The 17517-nt window shown below is 35.6% G+C and overlaps 3 protein-coding genes across 3 annotated transcripts in view; all 3 read right to left on the bottom strand.

Moving 5' to 3' along the window:
* The window catches only part of ptprq (protein tyrosine phosphatase receptor type Q), a 37695-nt gene extending 29831 nt beyond the window's left edge, over nucleotides 1–7864 (bottom strand). The window contains 11 exon segments of the mRNA XM_043263955.1: nucleotides 1447–1610; nucleotides 2290–2550; nucleotides 2712–2877; nucleotides 3787–3884; nucleotides 4688–4794; nucleotides 4873–5026; nucleotides 5787–5916; nucleotides 6143–6273; nucleotides 6697–6957; nucleotides 7045–7314; nucleotides 7598–7864. Of these exon segments, the coding sequence (XP_043119890.1) occupies nucleotides 1447–1610; nucleotides 2290–2550; nucleotides 2712–2877; nucleotides 3787–3884; nucleotides 4688–4794; nucleotides 4873–5026; nucleotides 5787–5916; nucleotides 6143–6273; nucleotides 6697–6957; nucleotides 7045–7314; nucleotides 7598–7718 (1863 nt within the window). The 5' untranslated portion in view covers nucleotides 7719–7864.
* On the bottom strand, nucleotides 7807–12519 carry LOC122362491. The gene is made up of 8 exons (XM_043263956.1): nucleotides 12302–12519; nucleotides 11568–11678; nucleotides 10858–10999; nucleotides 10513–10770; nucleotides 9706–9923; nucleotides 9412–9591; nucleotides 7962–8252; nucleotides 7807–7882 (listed from the first exon to the last, which is right to left on the bottom strand). Exons 1-7 carry the CDS (start codon nucleotides 12389–12391, stop codon nucleotides 8070–8072), a joined length of 1182 nt encoding a protein of 393 aa, XP_043119891.1. The 5' UTR covers nucleotides 12392–12519; the 3' UTR covers nucleotides 7807–7882; nucleotides 7962–8069.
* A 1013-nt stretch (nucleotides 12520–13532) lies between these two features.
* otogl (otogelin-like) overlaps nucleotides 13533–17517 on the bottom strand; it is a 32797-nt gene continuing 28812 nt past the window's right edge. Inside the window, exons 56-58 of the mRNA XM_043216815.1 lie at nucleotides 16480–16551; nucleotides 14862–14941; nucleotides 13533–14740 (exon numbers count right to left, since the gene is read on the bottom strand). Of these exons, the coding sequence (XP_043072750.1) occupies nucleotides 14540–14740; nucleotides 14862–14941; nucleotides 16480–16551 (353 nt within the window). The 3' untranslated portion in view covers nucleotides 13533–14539. The remainder of the gene's footprint in view (nucleotides 14741–14861; nucleotides 14942–16479; nucleotides 16552–17517) is intronic.

The following is a 17517-nucleotide window of genomic DNA, read 5'->3' as shown; positions in this document are numbered from 1 at the left end:
TTCCAGAAAGACAATAGTCTTATCAGATCTGAGGATAAAATAGCCTGACAACACCAGTTAAACAAGATAAGACTGCAAATCCTAATTCGTGTTTACATGCATTACATAACCATATATATGCATGCACTTCTATGAATTTCACTGAAAAATATTCACCATATAAACAAATTCATTTCACTCATTTCACTAGCTTGTTAAAGAAAGTTACTTTCAAGTTCACAAGAGTATCTTAAATCAAAAATAGCACAGAAAATATGTAAATCGAAAGAAAGCATCTAAATTTAAAAGGACATTTTGATCGGTGATGGCAACTATTACGAATGCTTTAGAAATGAATACCTCTGAGAATAAAATGTCAAATGCCAATGCTTTCCAAACACACAGTCCTCTGCACAAACCAGGCAATACACAGTGATATTTATCGCACACTCAAGCCTTTGTTTGTGTGCCAGTATTGTCGTGTCCCTTCTTTCTAAGAAACGCAAGCCAGTTCAAAAATTCCTCTAAGGTCGTGTGGCGTCTCAGCATCTCACCAGCTCACACCTGTGTCTCTAACAGAACACAGCCTGTGTGTTTTAGGGGAAGAAAACAGTCTTGCAGGGTTGCAGAAAATTGCTAAAGTTCTAAATAGGAACTGAATTCATGTCTTTGAAATTCATTGAAAAAAGTCCGGAAGATGTTCCACTTGTTTTTTTGAGTCAGAATGACAGGAAGATGAATTTTTTAAAATAATAAAATGAAATAAAATAAACAATTCTGTTTGTTACACTGGAAATAAAAACAGCATAGACTTTACTTTGAAACAAATTTCAAAATAAATTTGTTGAAATTTTCTCGAAAATGTACATTTTACAAATGATTACAAAGAAATGGTTAAATGTAAAAATAAATAAATCATATTTTCTTGTAAAATGTATTACAACTATTGTTTTATTTAAAGCTTTCTACAACATACTTCATCCCAAATTCAATTTCAATACAGATCTGAAATGCAAAAGTAATAATAGTTCAGAATTGTACCGAAATTGAATTTAAAGTGATATGTTATAATGCATGTCATGTAATGCAAAACCCATGCTATGCAAATTATGCAATTAAAGCCTACCTGAACGTTACAGAGGACCGCGTACAGGATAACCAGCAGGGGCAGACAGGATGGCATGATGGCCTCTCACTAAGAGAGAGAGAGCTGCTGGATGGGTGAAGGGGCTAACTAACTGGTGGTATGTGAGTGATCAGAAACAAACTAGTCCCTCCACCACTGTTAAACCTATTATTATTGGTCTTCTCTCTCTCTTACACTCTCTCCCTTGTTCTCCAACCTTCCTCCACACACTCCGCCCAGCTGACACAGATACTCTTCTACCTGACACCTGGCATACGGCTGCGGGAGAGAAGTGACTCAGGTGTGTGTGTGTGTGTGTGTGTGTGTGTGTGTGAATGGACCTGGACACCGCCGTCTGCTGTGGTGGTGGAGATGCTGATATTGCCGTGTTCAGGATGCAGTTGGACCATGTACTTCTTATCACATCCAGGTGATGCCAACCAGTGGAGTGAAAAAGCACGAGATGACATGCTTATCACTCGCAACCCCTCAGGACTCTCAGGGACTGAAACACACAGATTTAGGATTTTCACTATAAAAAAAAAAAAACACACAAATGCATGCATACAGTACAATTTATATGCAGACATTTGCTAAAAATTAATTCAGTTCAGTATAGTTTGGTTAAATTAAAGTTTTGAGTTTGAATTCAGTTTCAATTCACAATCAACCAAACACTATTTATATTGCAACTTTTAAACAAATTGAATGCAATTCAAGCAAGTGATATGCAAAACAAGCAATGTAAATAACACTAAACAAGATTAAAATTAAACAGTACGAATGCCAGAATAGAACAAAAGAAAGATCAACAATTAAATGTAGATAATATGCAAAAGTAATAAAAAAAATGGTTAAAATGTATTTAATTCAGTTTGGTTAAATTCAATTTGATTCACCTCAGATTGGTTCAGTTCAGTTCAATTTAATGCAGTTGAACCTAACCAATCTTAATGAATAATTTGTTTATCAAATTATATTTCTCCTTTTATTTTTATTTACTTTGAATTTAATTTACATACAGTAAATTAATTTATGCTTTGTTCAGTTCAATGCAATGAGAATCAGATCTGTTCAATTCAAAATTATTCAGTCTGGTTCAATGTTAAGTCGAATTCAAGCTATAATGGACAATTCAAAGTGTTTTAAAACAGTTTTACAGGAACGAGTGCTTTCAGTCACACCTGTATGTATGGTGACTGTGGCGGCGTTTCCACTGACGTTGTTTCTGAAGCGCTGTACAGTGATGTTGTACGAGCAGCCGTTCCATAGGCTGCTGACAGTGACCTGCTGCGAGTGTGGACTCACATCTAATGTCCAGACATGAGAGCTGTTACTGACCACGACTCTATAAAAATCAAAGTGACCAGTGGCTGATTTCCATGACACTGTTGCAGACGTCCCATTGATGTCAGACACAGAGAGTGAACATAAACCTGCTGGCCCTGAAATAAAAAAAATTGTTAAGGAATGACCTTAATTGTTAATATGTGCTTGTGCATTGTATTTCTCATCTGTATTTATTAATGTTACTAAAAGTAGAAAGCATCACTAAGAACAGAATCAAGGGCCACTGCTTCGGAAATATTGACTGGGAGATTCTTACTAGTAGAGATGTTTTGAGATGTGGTCTTGCTGAAATCTGAGCCCAGGAAGGACTGGATCTCAAACCTGTAATCACTTCCTGGGGTCAGGTCATGAATCCTGACACTGTTGCCATGACGATCAACCTGGTGCTGCAGAGGGAGGTCACCCGCAAAGCCATATTGAAGCTAAAGAGGTTTGAATGAAAAGGAAGCAACAGGAAATAAAATAAGCAAGAATGCATTTAATTGACCACAAGTGACAGCAAAGACATGTTACAAAAGATTTCTGTTTCAAATACTGCTTCGATTTTACTATTTACTAAAGAATCCTGAAATAAAGTATCACTGTTTGCACACAGTATCATATTAGAATGATTTCAGAAGAATCGTGTATTATTGAAGACAAAAGTAACGATGCTGAAAATTCAGCTTTGCATCACAGAAAACAATTATGTTTTAAAATACATTCAAAGTGAAAATAGTTACTTTACGTTGTAATGTTTCACAATATTTCTGCTTTTACTGTATTTTTTAACAGCCTTGGTGAGCATAGGAGATGTCTTTTAAAAATGTGAAATCTTACGAACCCCAAACTTTTGAATAGTAGTTTGAATAAAATGACAAATGTAAAAAAAAAAGATGTCAGAGATGCTGGCATGGACAATCTACAATAAAGCTGACAATAGAAGTGGGAAGATCATCACTTTGGCCCAGGACTTTACATTGCACTAAAAGCATCTTTACATCATACACTCAAATACCTTCTTACTGTTTGTAAGGTATAATGAAGGATGGCGCTCATGTATTATGAGAAAGGTAGAAACCCGAGCATAGGGGGTGTTGCCAGGCTACGTTTCAGCTGAGACGGTCAGTATGAAAGTTTTAACAGGCGTGCAAAGGCCCTGATACTAGTCTAGTCATGCTTACAATACACACCAACTTATAATAACTTATTTCCCATAACCGCTTCAATTATTTCTATTCCATTTTTAAATCAAGTAAACAAACAAGCACAAATCTAATGCTTAAATACGTTATCATATCTTTCAGTATGTGGATCTCGATGCTGATTGGATAATCAAAAAGCTACCCTACCCTGTAACCGTCCACTTTGCCCGGTGGGCGTGTCCACATCACATACATGCTGCTCACTTCCTGTTCAATGAAAGTGAGGTCATCAGGAGGTTCTGGAACTGAAGTACAAAAAAAGAGCACATTCTCATGTCTTTATCATATTTTTTAAATGCAAATGCAACGCTGAATTAATATTTCACAGGAAACCCAACCCCAGAATGCACTGCTATAAGCTCAGTGTGAAAAAATGCATGCAGAATGGCAGATGAGAGAAGTGAGTCTAACTAAATTACATGCTGTTAATATTAATGTTAATGTTAAGTGGCACAACTGTTTTCAAGACTGATTATGTTATTAAAGACCAGAGTAATGATGCTGAAAATTCAGCTGTGCCATCAGAGGACTAAAAAATATATGAAAGATATATTTAAATAAAAAGAGGTTATATTATATTGCAATGATATTTCACAGTAGTACAGTTTTTCTTTATTTTTATCAAACAAATTACATTGTTACAAAATACATTGTAACAATTTGTAACTTTTTAACAGTGGTGTACGTTTTATTCAATACCTGAAACTAATAATAAACAGATCAGGGAAATTAAAATTGATTGACTCAATATTTGAATGTACTAATATCAGAGTATCAAATTAATTTAGCGGCACGCTAACATTCAACTCAGCTGAATAGGTTTTACGTGAAGAGCTCTAATTGTTGTTAGGGTGTATATAAGTAGATGCTAATGGATAATCGTTCCAGATGACTCATTTATAAGGTTCAATTTCAGCTAGCATGCTGTTTTGGATGGCAGCTTTCTATGTAGGCAGTACAAAAAGAAACTACATTTTGGAAAAGAGCTAATATGTGGATTTGTGGGCAGCAGTTAGCCTAGTATCAGTATACGTGTATTCACACTCACGTGTGTTAGTGTTTACAGCAGCGGGTAAACTTCGCCTTTCTCCGCTAACACTCCTCACTTCAACAGTATACACACTTCCAGGCAACAGGTTGTCAAAGCGATACGTTCTAAAAAAGAGAGAAAGACACAGTTCAGACCTCTCTCAGAACGAATCTTCAGGGCAGATAACTGATCTAAATCCGCACCTGTCATCAGACGCACTTTGACTGGTCTGCAGGATAAAGGTTGAGTTTCTTATGGACAGGATAAATGAGTCACAGACCCCCCGGCCGGCCCTCCAGCGCACGCTGAGAGACGCTGATGTCCTCTGCACTGGCAACAAGGTGACCGGGCTGGGAGCTACAAAAACACTCGAGGCAATTAAACACAAAGTTATCGAATAAAAGTTAACAGGTTCCTATGGTCATGAAGCACACAACCCCCCCCCATAGAAATTCCATAGAAATGTATTTATTTTTCTTTATTTGTGATAATCACAAGCTGATAAACTAAACATTGCTCTTCAAAAATTTAATTATATTTCAGTGTTTAAAATTCAAAATCTTGGTTTAAGTCTCTTATGCTTACAAAAGGCAGCATTTATTTGAGCAAAAATACTGTAATATAAAATAGCTGTATTCTATTTTAATATTTTATTTCTGTGATGCAAAGCTGAATTTTCAGCATCATTACTTCAGTCTTCAGTGTCACATGATCTTTCAGAAATCATTCTAATACGCTGATTTACTGCTCAAGAAACATATGATCAGTGTTGAAAACTGTTGTGATGCTTAATATTTTTGCAGAAATTCATAAAAAGATTTTGATGAATAGAAAATGTAAAATATGTGAAGTAAAGTTTTCTAAATATATAGTGTATGTGTATCTTTATATACACATAATAAATATAAACAGTAAATACACAAATATGATGCTCACAAAGACTTTTTTTTTGGATGCAAGTAATTATGATTGATTAATGCCTAGCACTAAAACTAAACTAAACGAAAAAAATTAAATAATCAATAAAATAAAATAAAATAATCTCACTGACCATAACTCAGCAAACTCTCGAAAGGTAGCATAAGTAGTTGAGCTTATTGTGCAAATGTATGTGTACCAGATCTTATGGTGATAAACACAGCCAGACTGTCTCTGAAAAACTCCTTCTCGGTTCGGACTGAAAAGTTGCATAGGTTTCCTGCAGTCACATCTTTAAAAATTGCTCTAGTGTGGACTACCTTCTGCACCTACAAAGACACACAAAAATGTAGTAAACAAACTATTTTCCCTTTCTTTGAGTATCTATTATTTAAGGACAGCATAAAATATTCTATTCAGTTTCATAAAAATTATGTTGATGATCCCACGGGGGTGGGAAATGTATTTCTTTCATCAAATGTAATGATGTACATTACGTAAAAGAAGAGACCCAGACATCATACACAGGATGTGTACTCACACACAGGATCGTACCATGACAGTATCAGCGCAGTTCGTACACAGCGCCTCATAATGATGGCCCGCCCCCTCAGCCCCATCCCAAAGGAGCTCTACAGAGCTGTCAGTCACAACACCAGCGCGCACATGAGTGGGAGGAGCCAAACCTATCGATAAAAAAAACAGATTCAAACTAAATCACTAAATTCAAACTGGAATAACATTTTAAATTTGCACACTTTGCAAAATTAGGCTAAAATGCTAAATCATTTTCTTTTTCAAGATTAAAACATTTATTAAATTAACCCTCTATTGTCATATGATGTCAATAAATTACTTTTTACACTTTATATATATATATTATATATATATATATATATATATATATATATATATATATATATATATATAGATATATATATAGATATAGATATAATCTGAACTCAATTTGCCACAATAAAGTGTAAAAAGTAATTTAATGACATATTTATTTATTAGCATACAGTCAATGAAAAATTTACTTCCAAGATATTTCAGAGTTTTAGACTAGTATTGTACTTTTTCGCTAGTAAGAGTAAGTGGTTCCTCACAGGTCCTCACAGGTGGCAGTGCATAGGCTTCACTGCTGGTGTTTCTGCTGGTCACAAACACATTAAAGTCATACTGCGTTCCTGGATTCAGGTTGTCGACTAACAGTTTAGTGCTGTCTTTTGACACTGGCCTCCACAATTTATTATTCTGGTAAGTAAGGGTGATGCCGTCATAAATGCTGTTTCTGGGCATCTGCACAAAGAGCTCCACAGAGTGTGTGCCAACTTTGTAAGGGACAGCTATCCGGATGCTATCAGGTTCTGAAAAAAGAATCAAAAATACATTTTGTTGACTGAAAAACAGCCATCGTGGAGGAAATGGAAGGTATAAACAGAAAAGAAACATACTTAAAGTCTGTTGTATGGTTGTCACTACGCTCATGTTTCTTCCCTTCACTGCAGCCACTCCCACTTCATATGTCCCGCCTGACTTGAGCTGTGTAAGCGAGATGCAGGTGGAGCCATTTATCCAGAATTCACCAGTCTGAGCCTGATTTGTTTGTGGGTGGAGCCGAATGTAATATTTGCCAACATCTTCGTCCAGTGAAGGCCACCAGCACACAGTCATGTTCTCCAGCCCCACAGCATCAACCGAGACCCGGCGTGGAGGACTAACCTCTGAAATACACACATACACATGATTATTTCCTTAATTTTCTTGAAAATAAATGAAATTTGCACATAGACAATCTGCAAAGTCTTAATTTTTTGAGAACACTAAAATTGACTGCACTGATGTCCTAAAACGTTACTTTAAGATCGTTTGTCCACAACTAGTGGAGAACCTGGCCAGAACATTAGCCTGAGAAGTTTTCTAAGAAATTTCCCTGCTAGCTTGGCTGTTGATGAAAAATGTGTTTTATGTTCACCCCTCAATTTCTTTTACACACTTAAAATATACCTGTGATAACAGTCACGGACCGACTGTCAGAGCTTTCCACACCTTGAGCCGTGACGGACACAACTGTGATCCTGTGAGCATGATACGCTGCCAACCCACCAATCACAGCGCTCCGATTCATCTTGTCCAAGCGAATGGCATGGCCTCTGCCAGAGACTAGATCCACCCAGTGTAAAATGAAGTGCTCAAAACGAGCATTACGGGTAGAATCGGGGGCAGTCCAACACAATGCAATCCGACTGGACGTGACAGCTGTCACTGTGAGATTCTGAGGAGGATTCGGCTCTGCAACATTAAAAAACAGTTCATTTTTGGGTAAACTATTCCTTTAATGTAAGTTGGTACTACAGCCATTTATACTTACTTGTATTGGCAATAAAAATGGGCCCAAGTGTCTGAGACACCCCACTGGGCCGTTTAAGAACCAGTGAGAAATGATAGACGTGTCCAGGAGAGAGACCTTGAACTCTCACTATGTCTTGAGTGTTTGTGAGCACCACACGTGAGACGGTTGGATCCTTTGAATCATCTTCTGATTGTAGAGCAAGCGTAAAACCAGCAGATAAATCCAGGTGAGATACATCTGACCAGATAAACACTGCTTCTGTCTCACACACACTCTCCAAATACAGCCATTCACCGCTGCTCTGCGACACTGAAACAGAGACACACAATTAATATTAAAATGAAAACTTAAGATCTTAAATATATCTGTTAGACAGCATTTCAAATGTCTTCAAATGTCACGTTTCATGTGCACCACCGGTCTTTTGGCTACTAGAAGTGGTCGCTTTGGTGCAGATATCACAGCGCACTGTTATCCAGCAGTGCATGATGCAAAATACAGACTAAGAGATGAGCTGAAGGTCCCTTTTTGGCATAATTATTCTAAGTATTTTCTCAAAAATACTTTGGAAGTCAATGGCTACCAGCAGCTGTTTGGCAACCAATGTTCTTCAAAATTCTGACAGTTTAAGTTTTAGCAATTTTATTATGTGTTTTTATTGTTGTTTTTTTATTTCTTGTTTTTTAAACTGTATATTATTTTAGCTTTATTTCAGTTTTACCTTATAAATATATATTTTCTTTTATTAAATATATATATATATTTTTTTAAGTTTTTATTGGAAACATTACGGAAATGTAGCTTAATATGAACATTCTGAAACAAGTAGTAAAATAAAAAAATTAAAAAAACTCAGATAAACATCCAATAAGTACAGTTAAGGAAAAAAAGTTTCCAGGAATGACGTGTAAATGAAGTTTCAGCAGCTACTATTTGCACTAAGAATATTTTCTTAGCGTAGATGCTATTTACACTAAGTGCAAATAGCAATGGATTTTATTTACACTAACTGAAATTAGCAGCATTATTCAGTGATATTCTATTTACACTAATCTTAAAATTATTTATACTTTATTTCAGCTTTATTTAAACTAATTAATTAGTTTTATGCCTTTATATACACCAACATTTGTCTTATTTGAGTCTAGCGTTCATTTTATACTTTAAAAACTTTAAATACTGTAGCAATACAGTATTCATCAGGCCATTTCTCTGAAAATGCTCCGTCCAAACCGAGCAATGCTTATCGCACAGCTTGATTTATCAAAACAGGACATATTCCTGGATCAGCATGCTTTGTTGGTCCAGGAACAACATTCCTATCAACCCAGTCAATCCTGACTCCAACCCAACCTCTTTTTCCAGGAACAACAGTAGATGTTGATCGAGGAACATGTCCTGCTTGTGTAAATCAAATCCCCCTTATCGCATTCAGAGTAACCACTCTCGGTATCTCTACTTCACTCACACTCTTCTTGACAAATATAGGGGAACTGCAGGGAACACAGGAAAGCAGTGAAGAAGAATCCCACTCGGTCGCATTCTTCTGCATCGCAACACAGCCCGTTTGATTGGATGCAAGCGATGATGTCATTTCAATATTTAAATTATAGGTTGAGCCATCAGACCAGCGGAAATCACCTTCTGTCTGTGAATATTAAAACAGAATAAAATACTAGCATAGCACATTTTTTTACATTTCAGTATGCAACAAAAAAGTGTACAACAGTCTTCATAGTGTCCATGTGCGTTTGCCATGTACCTCACGGTCATTTAAAGCTGTCCACAACAGCTGAAGATGGTTATAGGATTCTAAGAAGGATATGACAGATAGAAACTCTGCATCTGTCTTTGTGTTGGCCAGATGCGACCCTGGGGTTGATCTTTCACACTCTTGCTTCGCTCCAGACCATGGCAGGAACATCAGGTTCACCTTATAACAGCTCCATCCCACAGCATGCCAGCCAGCGGGACACAGACCTGCAGGAAGCTGTGTCTGTACATGTTTTTCTACTACTTACATACTTTTTCATCTTCTTGAAAGGTTTGCCTTTCCAAACCAGTATGACCGACACTTCTCATACAATAAAAGTGAAAGGCGATTCATTTAATCAAATATAACATTTTATGGTCTGGTATAGTATTATAAAAAATAACATTCAAAATGACCATAAAAGTAATCCATATATTTTTTTAAATTAACATTTTATTAATAACAATTTAGCATTTATTTATCATATTTTAAGTTTTAGTTTTAGACACTGTCAGTCCGTGTCTTTATTGTAAAATTACATTGTCTCAAAATGACCAATAATCACCATAAAAGTAGTTTAACTTATATATACTAACACTATATATACTAAGTAGATGTACTATATATACTTGGAATTAATTCTCTAATTCTCTATTAAATCTCTAAAGTTTTGAAAGTAAATTATTCACTAAAATCTAAATAAATAAACAATAATTTGCATAAAGCCTTTTTAATTGTAGTGTTAAGACATTTTACAGTAGAGGAACATAAGCAGTTCATCAGAACGCCTTTCATCACTTGTGTATGTGCACATACCTGTCTTTATACCCAGCTGATGGCTTTGTGTGACATTAATTTGGAGATGAGGGATGAATGTTTTCTTTGCCACACTGACATTGTAACGACGGCCAGGCTGTAACCCTGTAACCTGGTGGAATGGCTGAAAACGGGACACAACCCAACAGTGCTTATCCAAACACACATCCAAGACATCTCCGTCATCTAAAGTAGGCCAGCTGAGCACGGCAGTCGTGGATGAGACATTCATGCGTAAAGAGGATGTCATGAGAGGAGCTAACAATAACAGAGCAAAACACAAGTATTAAAACACAGCCAGAACATCTGCATTTGTGCCGTTGAAGCCTCTGTCGTCAGAGTTACCAAAGTGGAAAGTCTTGGCATCCAGCAGTTCTGTGCCATTGTGTGACTGTAGACTGAATTCCAGCTTCTCAGAAACTTGTGGTACCCTGAACTTCATCACACATTCACACACATCTTCACACACTGCTGTACTGCTCAGAACCTGACAGAGAGGGAGAAACTCAATTAATCATGTGACCCTAGACCACAAAACTAATCATAAGGGTCAATTTTATGAAAATGAGACGAATATATTGCCTGAAAGCTGAATAAATAAGCTTTCCGTTTATGTTTGGATTGATGTATGGTATGAGATACAACTATATGAAAATATGGAATCTAATTGGTGCAACAAAAATAATATAAATAATGGCAAAATCACATTTAAAGGTGTCTTAATGATGACTAATCAAAACTTTTTAATTGTTTACAGTAGGAAATTTACCAGATTTACCATCTTCATGGAACATGATCTTATCCTAATAATTATCCTATGATTTTAACCCATAAAAACAAATAAACCCATGCTATTTATGATCCAGGTCATGGTCCAGGATCACAATATTATCAGTGTGCACTTTGATATAGATCAAAGAAGTTCCAAAGAAGTTCAGGCTTTCCAGTGAGCATTTCTTAAAGGAACCATTTAGTGAGAAGAACATTTTTGTAATCAAAAGAACCTTTATTTATGAGTGTAGGAGCATGTGAGAGGAGCGGTGTTTGCATCACACCTTGTTTCCCAAAAAAAGTGTATAAAAATGATCTGTCCGGGATGGAAAACACTGAAATGCCACCTGCACATGGACAGAGGATGGACTTCTGGAACATGGAAGGCTGAAAGCCTGCAGGACAACAAGAGGAAAGAAAAATCCATGGGGTTGGGGCCAGATCAAACTTTTTCAATCAAGATTTAATACGCCTTTAAAATCAAAAGGAAAAAGCTTTTGCATGTATTGCATGTCTAGATGCATTCGATAATAAAAATAGAGAGAGACTTATTCCAATGTTTAAAAGTGTTATTGCAATATTACTGTTATTTACCACTGTATTACTTGAGTAGCCTTGATTCAGACAGAATTGCCTAAAACAATGACCACTACAGTAAAAGATACTGTATTTGGCAAATAGTGAACATTATTTCTGGCCTAGATGACATCAGCCGAAATGGAAAAGCATTTTAGATGCACAACAAGTTACTGCATTGTAATAAGAGATTGCAAAGAAAAAAATAAATAGGTGACAGGAACATTTATTAAGAAAGCAAACAGTGTCAATTTTGAATTTCATGTTCAAGTTTACTAACAAACTATTCCTGCTTAGAAAGTTTCAAACACAAACAGCTTCTTACGAAGCTCTAACTTTCAGAAAGCCATATATCTTTTTTCTTCACAGAAATGTACAGCACATGCATTTTCCGTAACTTGAAGATGATGCAGTCAAACTAACAGTATGAACACATTATTACCTGAAAGAAGTGCAGAAGTTGCCAAAACAATGCCAGAACTTTGTCCATGGAGCTCCATCCCATAATTCCAGTATCCATAGACGGCATCATATCCTTAAAGCAAAACGCTACGCTCTTTAGCCTTGCAGCTCGCACTGTAATAATAACCTACACTACAATAGTATGGTCAGTCAAACTTCAGCAGCATCCTAAAACAGTCTTTGTGGTCATAAGAGCAATCCTCGGCATCTTAGAGCAAAAAACCTGGCTCGGTTAAGTTTACACAAAAAAAATACCCCACATTCCTTGAGGACACGCCTCCCCTGCCACTCCAGATGCCCATGCCAGCATCTTACAACACTACAAAACCCCACACTGGAGGATTCAACCACTCCTCCTCCTCTCATTCATTCAGATCAGACAGCCATATTTTCTTTTTCTTCCTTTTTGTACCTAATCGAAGTAAGCACAGGTTGTCAGGACGACAAAAGTCATGCAGGGTCAGCCGAGGAGTTGCGCTAAACATTAAGAAAAAAAAAAAAAACACATTACACTCCTACATGCATTACATCGCCCGATGAGAATAAACTCGAAACAATGTATATCAGCTGTCAAGTATAATTCATTTACACACATCATGTAATGTTTGGAATGTTTCAGAGTCAAGTTGTATATACAGCACTACCCTTAAAAGCACTTGCACTGGGCAAATGTGAACGCATTTTAACGTTTATATCACGGGTTTCAGGCTTTCATTGTCAAAGCTCTGCTGCTTTTGCTGTACAAATAAAGCGAAAACAAGCCAATGTCATTCTCGGTGGAAATCAAGAGTTCACTGTATTGAACTCGCAAAATTCTTTCAAATTCTGATTCAGCAGATGTTCACGAGGGAGGAGATGACCTTCTCCAACATTTTAATTACCTGACTTGAAAGCAAAACACAACTCAGCGGGATATAACTCAAGTCATGCGTGGGCTGTTCTAGTTAATAAATCACTGCTGGAATTAGATCAGGGTGAAGATGCTACACCGAGATACATGGCAATTGTTTTCTGCAGTTTAACTAATTATTTATTCCAGTTGATAATTTTTACAGTGGAATAATCAACACAAAGGTGAAGCAAACTTCTACATTTCCTAAATGATGTGTATCTGCTGTATACTAATCTGCGGCTAATTGAATGGAATATTACAAAATAGCTTAGTAAATCAATTAAATGATAGATTTGCATAGTGCATATAGGAAAAAATATCGTTTTTTGTATTTTTATTTTATTATTTAAAAAACAGTGACAATAACATGCAGGTTTATAGGTAGTTTGCTATATATGTTAAGCATATTCAGGCTTATACAACTTAGTTCAGAAATCATTTTTTTGGCATTATGGCTATGGTATGGAAATTCAAGTTCATCACGTTATGTTTTTTTACAAACGGCTTAAACATAGACTGCACATTGGAAGTGTCAACACAACTAGTGAGTGATGGATTCGTCTGTCAAGCAGCTGTGCGGGATTACTCTTTACATATCAAATGCCTACTTAAAGGCCTGTTCACACAAAGGCGATAAGGATGAAGGTTTAAAAATTGTTCTAGGTTTAAAAGAATTGCGTAACTATAACAATAACAGCAGTAAGAAACAGCATTGTTGGAATCACACGCTGAATGAAAAACAAAAGCCATCCTGCTTTGAGTAGATTTAGATTTAGCAGACGACAAAACAAAAACTGCGCTGTGCAACACAATGTTGAAATCACGTTGGGTTGGATGCGAACATAGTTATCATTGTATTTATCTGTATCATTATCGCTCTTGATGTGAACAGGGCTTAAGACTGGCTTGTTTATAAAAAAATTTAATAAAAAGCATTTTTTGTTAGAAGAAGCACAAAGTTGCCATTTAAATAATAAAGCATTTGGTTAAAAGTAAAGATTTAAAAATGTATAAATGCATTTAAAATGTTAATGGAAAATAATGATTCTAATAATACTCGTCCCCATGTTGTTTCGTCATTTAACAAACGTTAATACTAAAATCTAAACAATACACCAATTTAACAGAAGTTTGTTGTTCTTTTTTGAATAAATGTTTGATTAACCTTACAGATAATTTATAGATATCAAAGACACAACAAATACAGTGACTGTGTTAGTAGTTTTGCAGATACTGTACTGTATATGCAGTCGGATTCGGGCCTGTCCGCGGCAAGCTAGTGCTCTCACTGAGATCTTAACTTTACTGCACACAGTCCGCATGGAATCAGTTCCACTGGCATGAGCAGTCCATTGGCTCCTGGTAGTAATAGTCCACCGTCGTGGCATTTCGAGTGCAGTACAGCTGAATGATGCGGTTTTGGAGGCCGTTCTCACGGCAGCACTTGCAGAAACGTGCATGACTGTTAATGTTGAAGTTGAAGATGGTGGCAGATGGACATTTTCCGTCGCATGAGTACACAGTCACCTGAAGAGAACAATAAAGAGAGATGACGTTAATAGTAAACAATAGTAAAGGTGCATTTCATTTGATCATTTTATTGTACTGTATTTCATAGATCATTTTCATGGCTTCCTTTTAAACTTACAGGTGCGTTACTTCTACAGTCATCTTTTCTGATAGTGGTCCTGATAGCGACTCGCTTACAGGTTTTACCATCTTCTTTGCCTATACACAAACACACACACACACACACACACACAAAATCAACATGAAACTATATTAGTAAGCCATTCTTCTTGAGGAATGTGACAGAGAGTTAAATAAAAGATATACAAATTTATTACAATAACAAAATTCAAAACGTACTTCATTAAAAAACATGTCAACGGGGACTTTTTTTTATCCATTTGGATTTGACTAGCATTAACTAGCATTAAATTATACATATAAAAAATAAAGAAATATTATTGTATTATTGACCTGATTTCATAAAGGCTTCATTACCTACTGTTTACACACACATATATATATATATATATATATATATATATATATGGAAAGATAAGCAATATATTCAGGAGCATGCAATAAGACAATGTTGACTTTAAACATACTCATACAATACTTATACATTATGTGTGATATTTTATTATTAATTATTAACTAGTGCTGCCATACAAATAATTGGATTATACATCCAAAATATATATTTCTTTTACAATATATCTCTGCGTATTTGCTGTACATATTATGTATATACAAATACACATACATATAGTATATATTTTGAAGATATTTACATGTATTTATCGCGATTAATCATTTGATAGCACTAGATATAACATTACTAATAATAAAATATTGATGCTTAGTAGTGCGTTTTCATAAGCTTAGAACATTCATCTATGACACGTGGCCTGTTTTGACATCTAAATCAAGTAGAGTTTAATCTTTGTAAATGTGACTATAATAATCAGTCAAAAACTGTCACATACACACACACACACACACACACACACACACACACTCACACACACAAACACATTAACACAGCAGGCTCACTGACTACTATTGCTGCACCTTGGGGGCTCCACTTGATTGACATGTTAGTTACCATGGTGACATTTTCTGACAACGATCGAGTGGCACCATTGAGAATTGAACTTTTCACCCATATGCAATTTTTGTTTGTATAACAATGATAAAATGAAAGGCATTTAACTCTTTTGAGGGCAGTGTGTGAGTGTTATACGTTTCAGGTTCATTAATTTTGAAACAGGGATTTTGGAGGTTCAAACGGAGGACAGGTTTTGAAGATTTATCAGGGGGTTTCTACGGGAAATAAATCAAGACTTCACAGCTGTCTGAGATGGTGGGAGGTGAAATGTGTGTATGCAAAGCAGTTGTGTCTGAATTTTAGACAGAATTGTTTTTGTGATTATAATCATTTTCATTATTAACAGTTAATATAGATGATGATTCTGCCATTCCACAACAGTACAGATAGTTTAATATGAAAGTTCATTACAGTTCATGCTGTCAAGTCTGTCTCGAAAGCAATAAAAAATAATTATTAAAATAATAAGACTTTTTTTTAAATTTTCTATTACAGGTCAAACGTTTCACACACTTAATTAATCAGTTCACTCAAACTAAAAGAAAATAATGGCAAGACTGAAAGTGATGAGTGTAAAATATTTTCTTCAAAACACACACAATGTTATGAGACACAGATAAAGATAATTCAGTAGATGAGTGAGTACCTGTATCACAGTTAGTACTAGCAGTGGGTGTTACTGGACTAACGGAAAAAGGCAACAAACCAAGTCCAGCACCTGAGAAACACACAGGGGCAGGTTCACAAACTCACAAGTCGATAACAAACTCTTTTGGATGAAGTCGCTTATAAAGCTTCCAGCACGCAGCACAAATGCAAAAGCCCCAAACCAATGCAAACACACACAAACCTGCGCCCTCAAGCGCCCTCATGCGTAAAAAGTTGCACAGACCCACCGTTTACACAAAAAAATACATACCAGTTTGTTGGAAGCAAATACAGCACATAGCCAGCAAAGGCACATGTTGAGTTTTTCCTCAAAATCACCTCTGAATCCTTCTAGCATGCCATGCCAATGTAATCAAGACCACTGGCTCTTATCTAAGAGTTTATTAAAAACAGATTCATGCAGCATTTTCCAATATGCTTTCCTTGGTTTATAAGTAATGCAAAAATACATATACTACTATTCAAAGGTTTTGGGGTCGGCAATATTTTTTTAAAGAAATTAATATTTTTATTCAGTAAGGATGCATTAAATTGATCAAAAGTAAAGGAATTCATAGTGTTACAAACTATTTCTATTTCAAATAAATGCTGTTTTTCAACTTGATATTAAATCAAAGAATCCTGAATGAATGCTTCATGATTTCAACAAAGATATTAAGCAAAGATATTGATTTCTTAAGGATTATGTGACACCGAAGACTGGATTAATGATGCTAAACATTCAGTATTGCATCACAAGAATAAATGACATTTTTCATTATATTAAAATTAGGTTTAAAACCATTTTCTTAAAAGTAACAATAAAATAAATTTCACAGTATTGAATTTGATTGAATTTAATTGAATTAAATATTGTCTAAAATATAGGGTTCCCAAACCTTTTAACCTAATTATTAAAGACAACGATAAGGATTTAATCATTTAATCATTTAATAACAAATTCACTCACAAAACTGCAAGCTTATTAAATGTTTTAGCTCTAAACACAAGCAAAAATTTCATGCTGATATTGAAA

This window comes from Puntigrus tetrazona, chromosome 18 (assembly GCF_018831695.1).
Source record: "Puntigrus tetrazona isolate hp1 chromosome 18, ASM1883169v1, whole genome shotgun sequence".
Taxonomy (NCBI): domain Eukaryota; kingdom Metazoa; phylum Chordata; class Actinopteri; order Cypriniformes; family Cyprinidae; genus Puntigrus; species Puntigrus tetrazona.
This window is presented reverse-complemented; position numbering and strand designations above follow the sequence as displayed.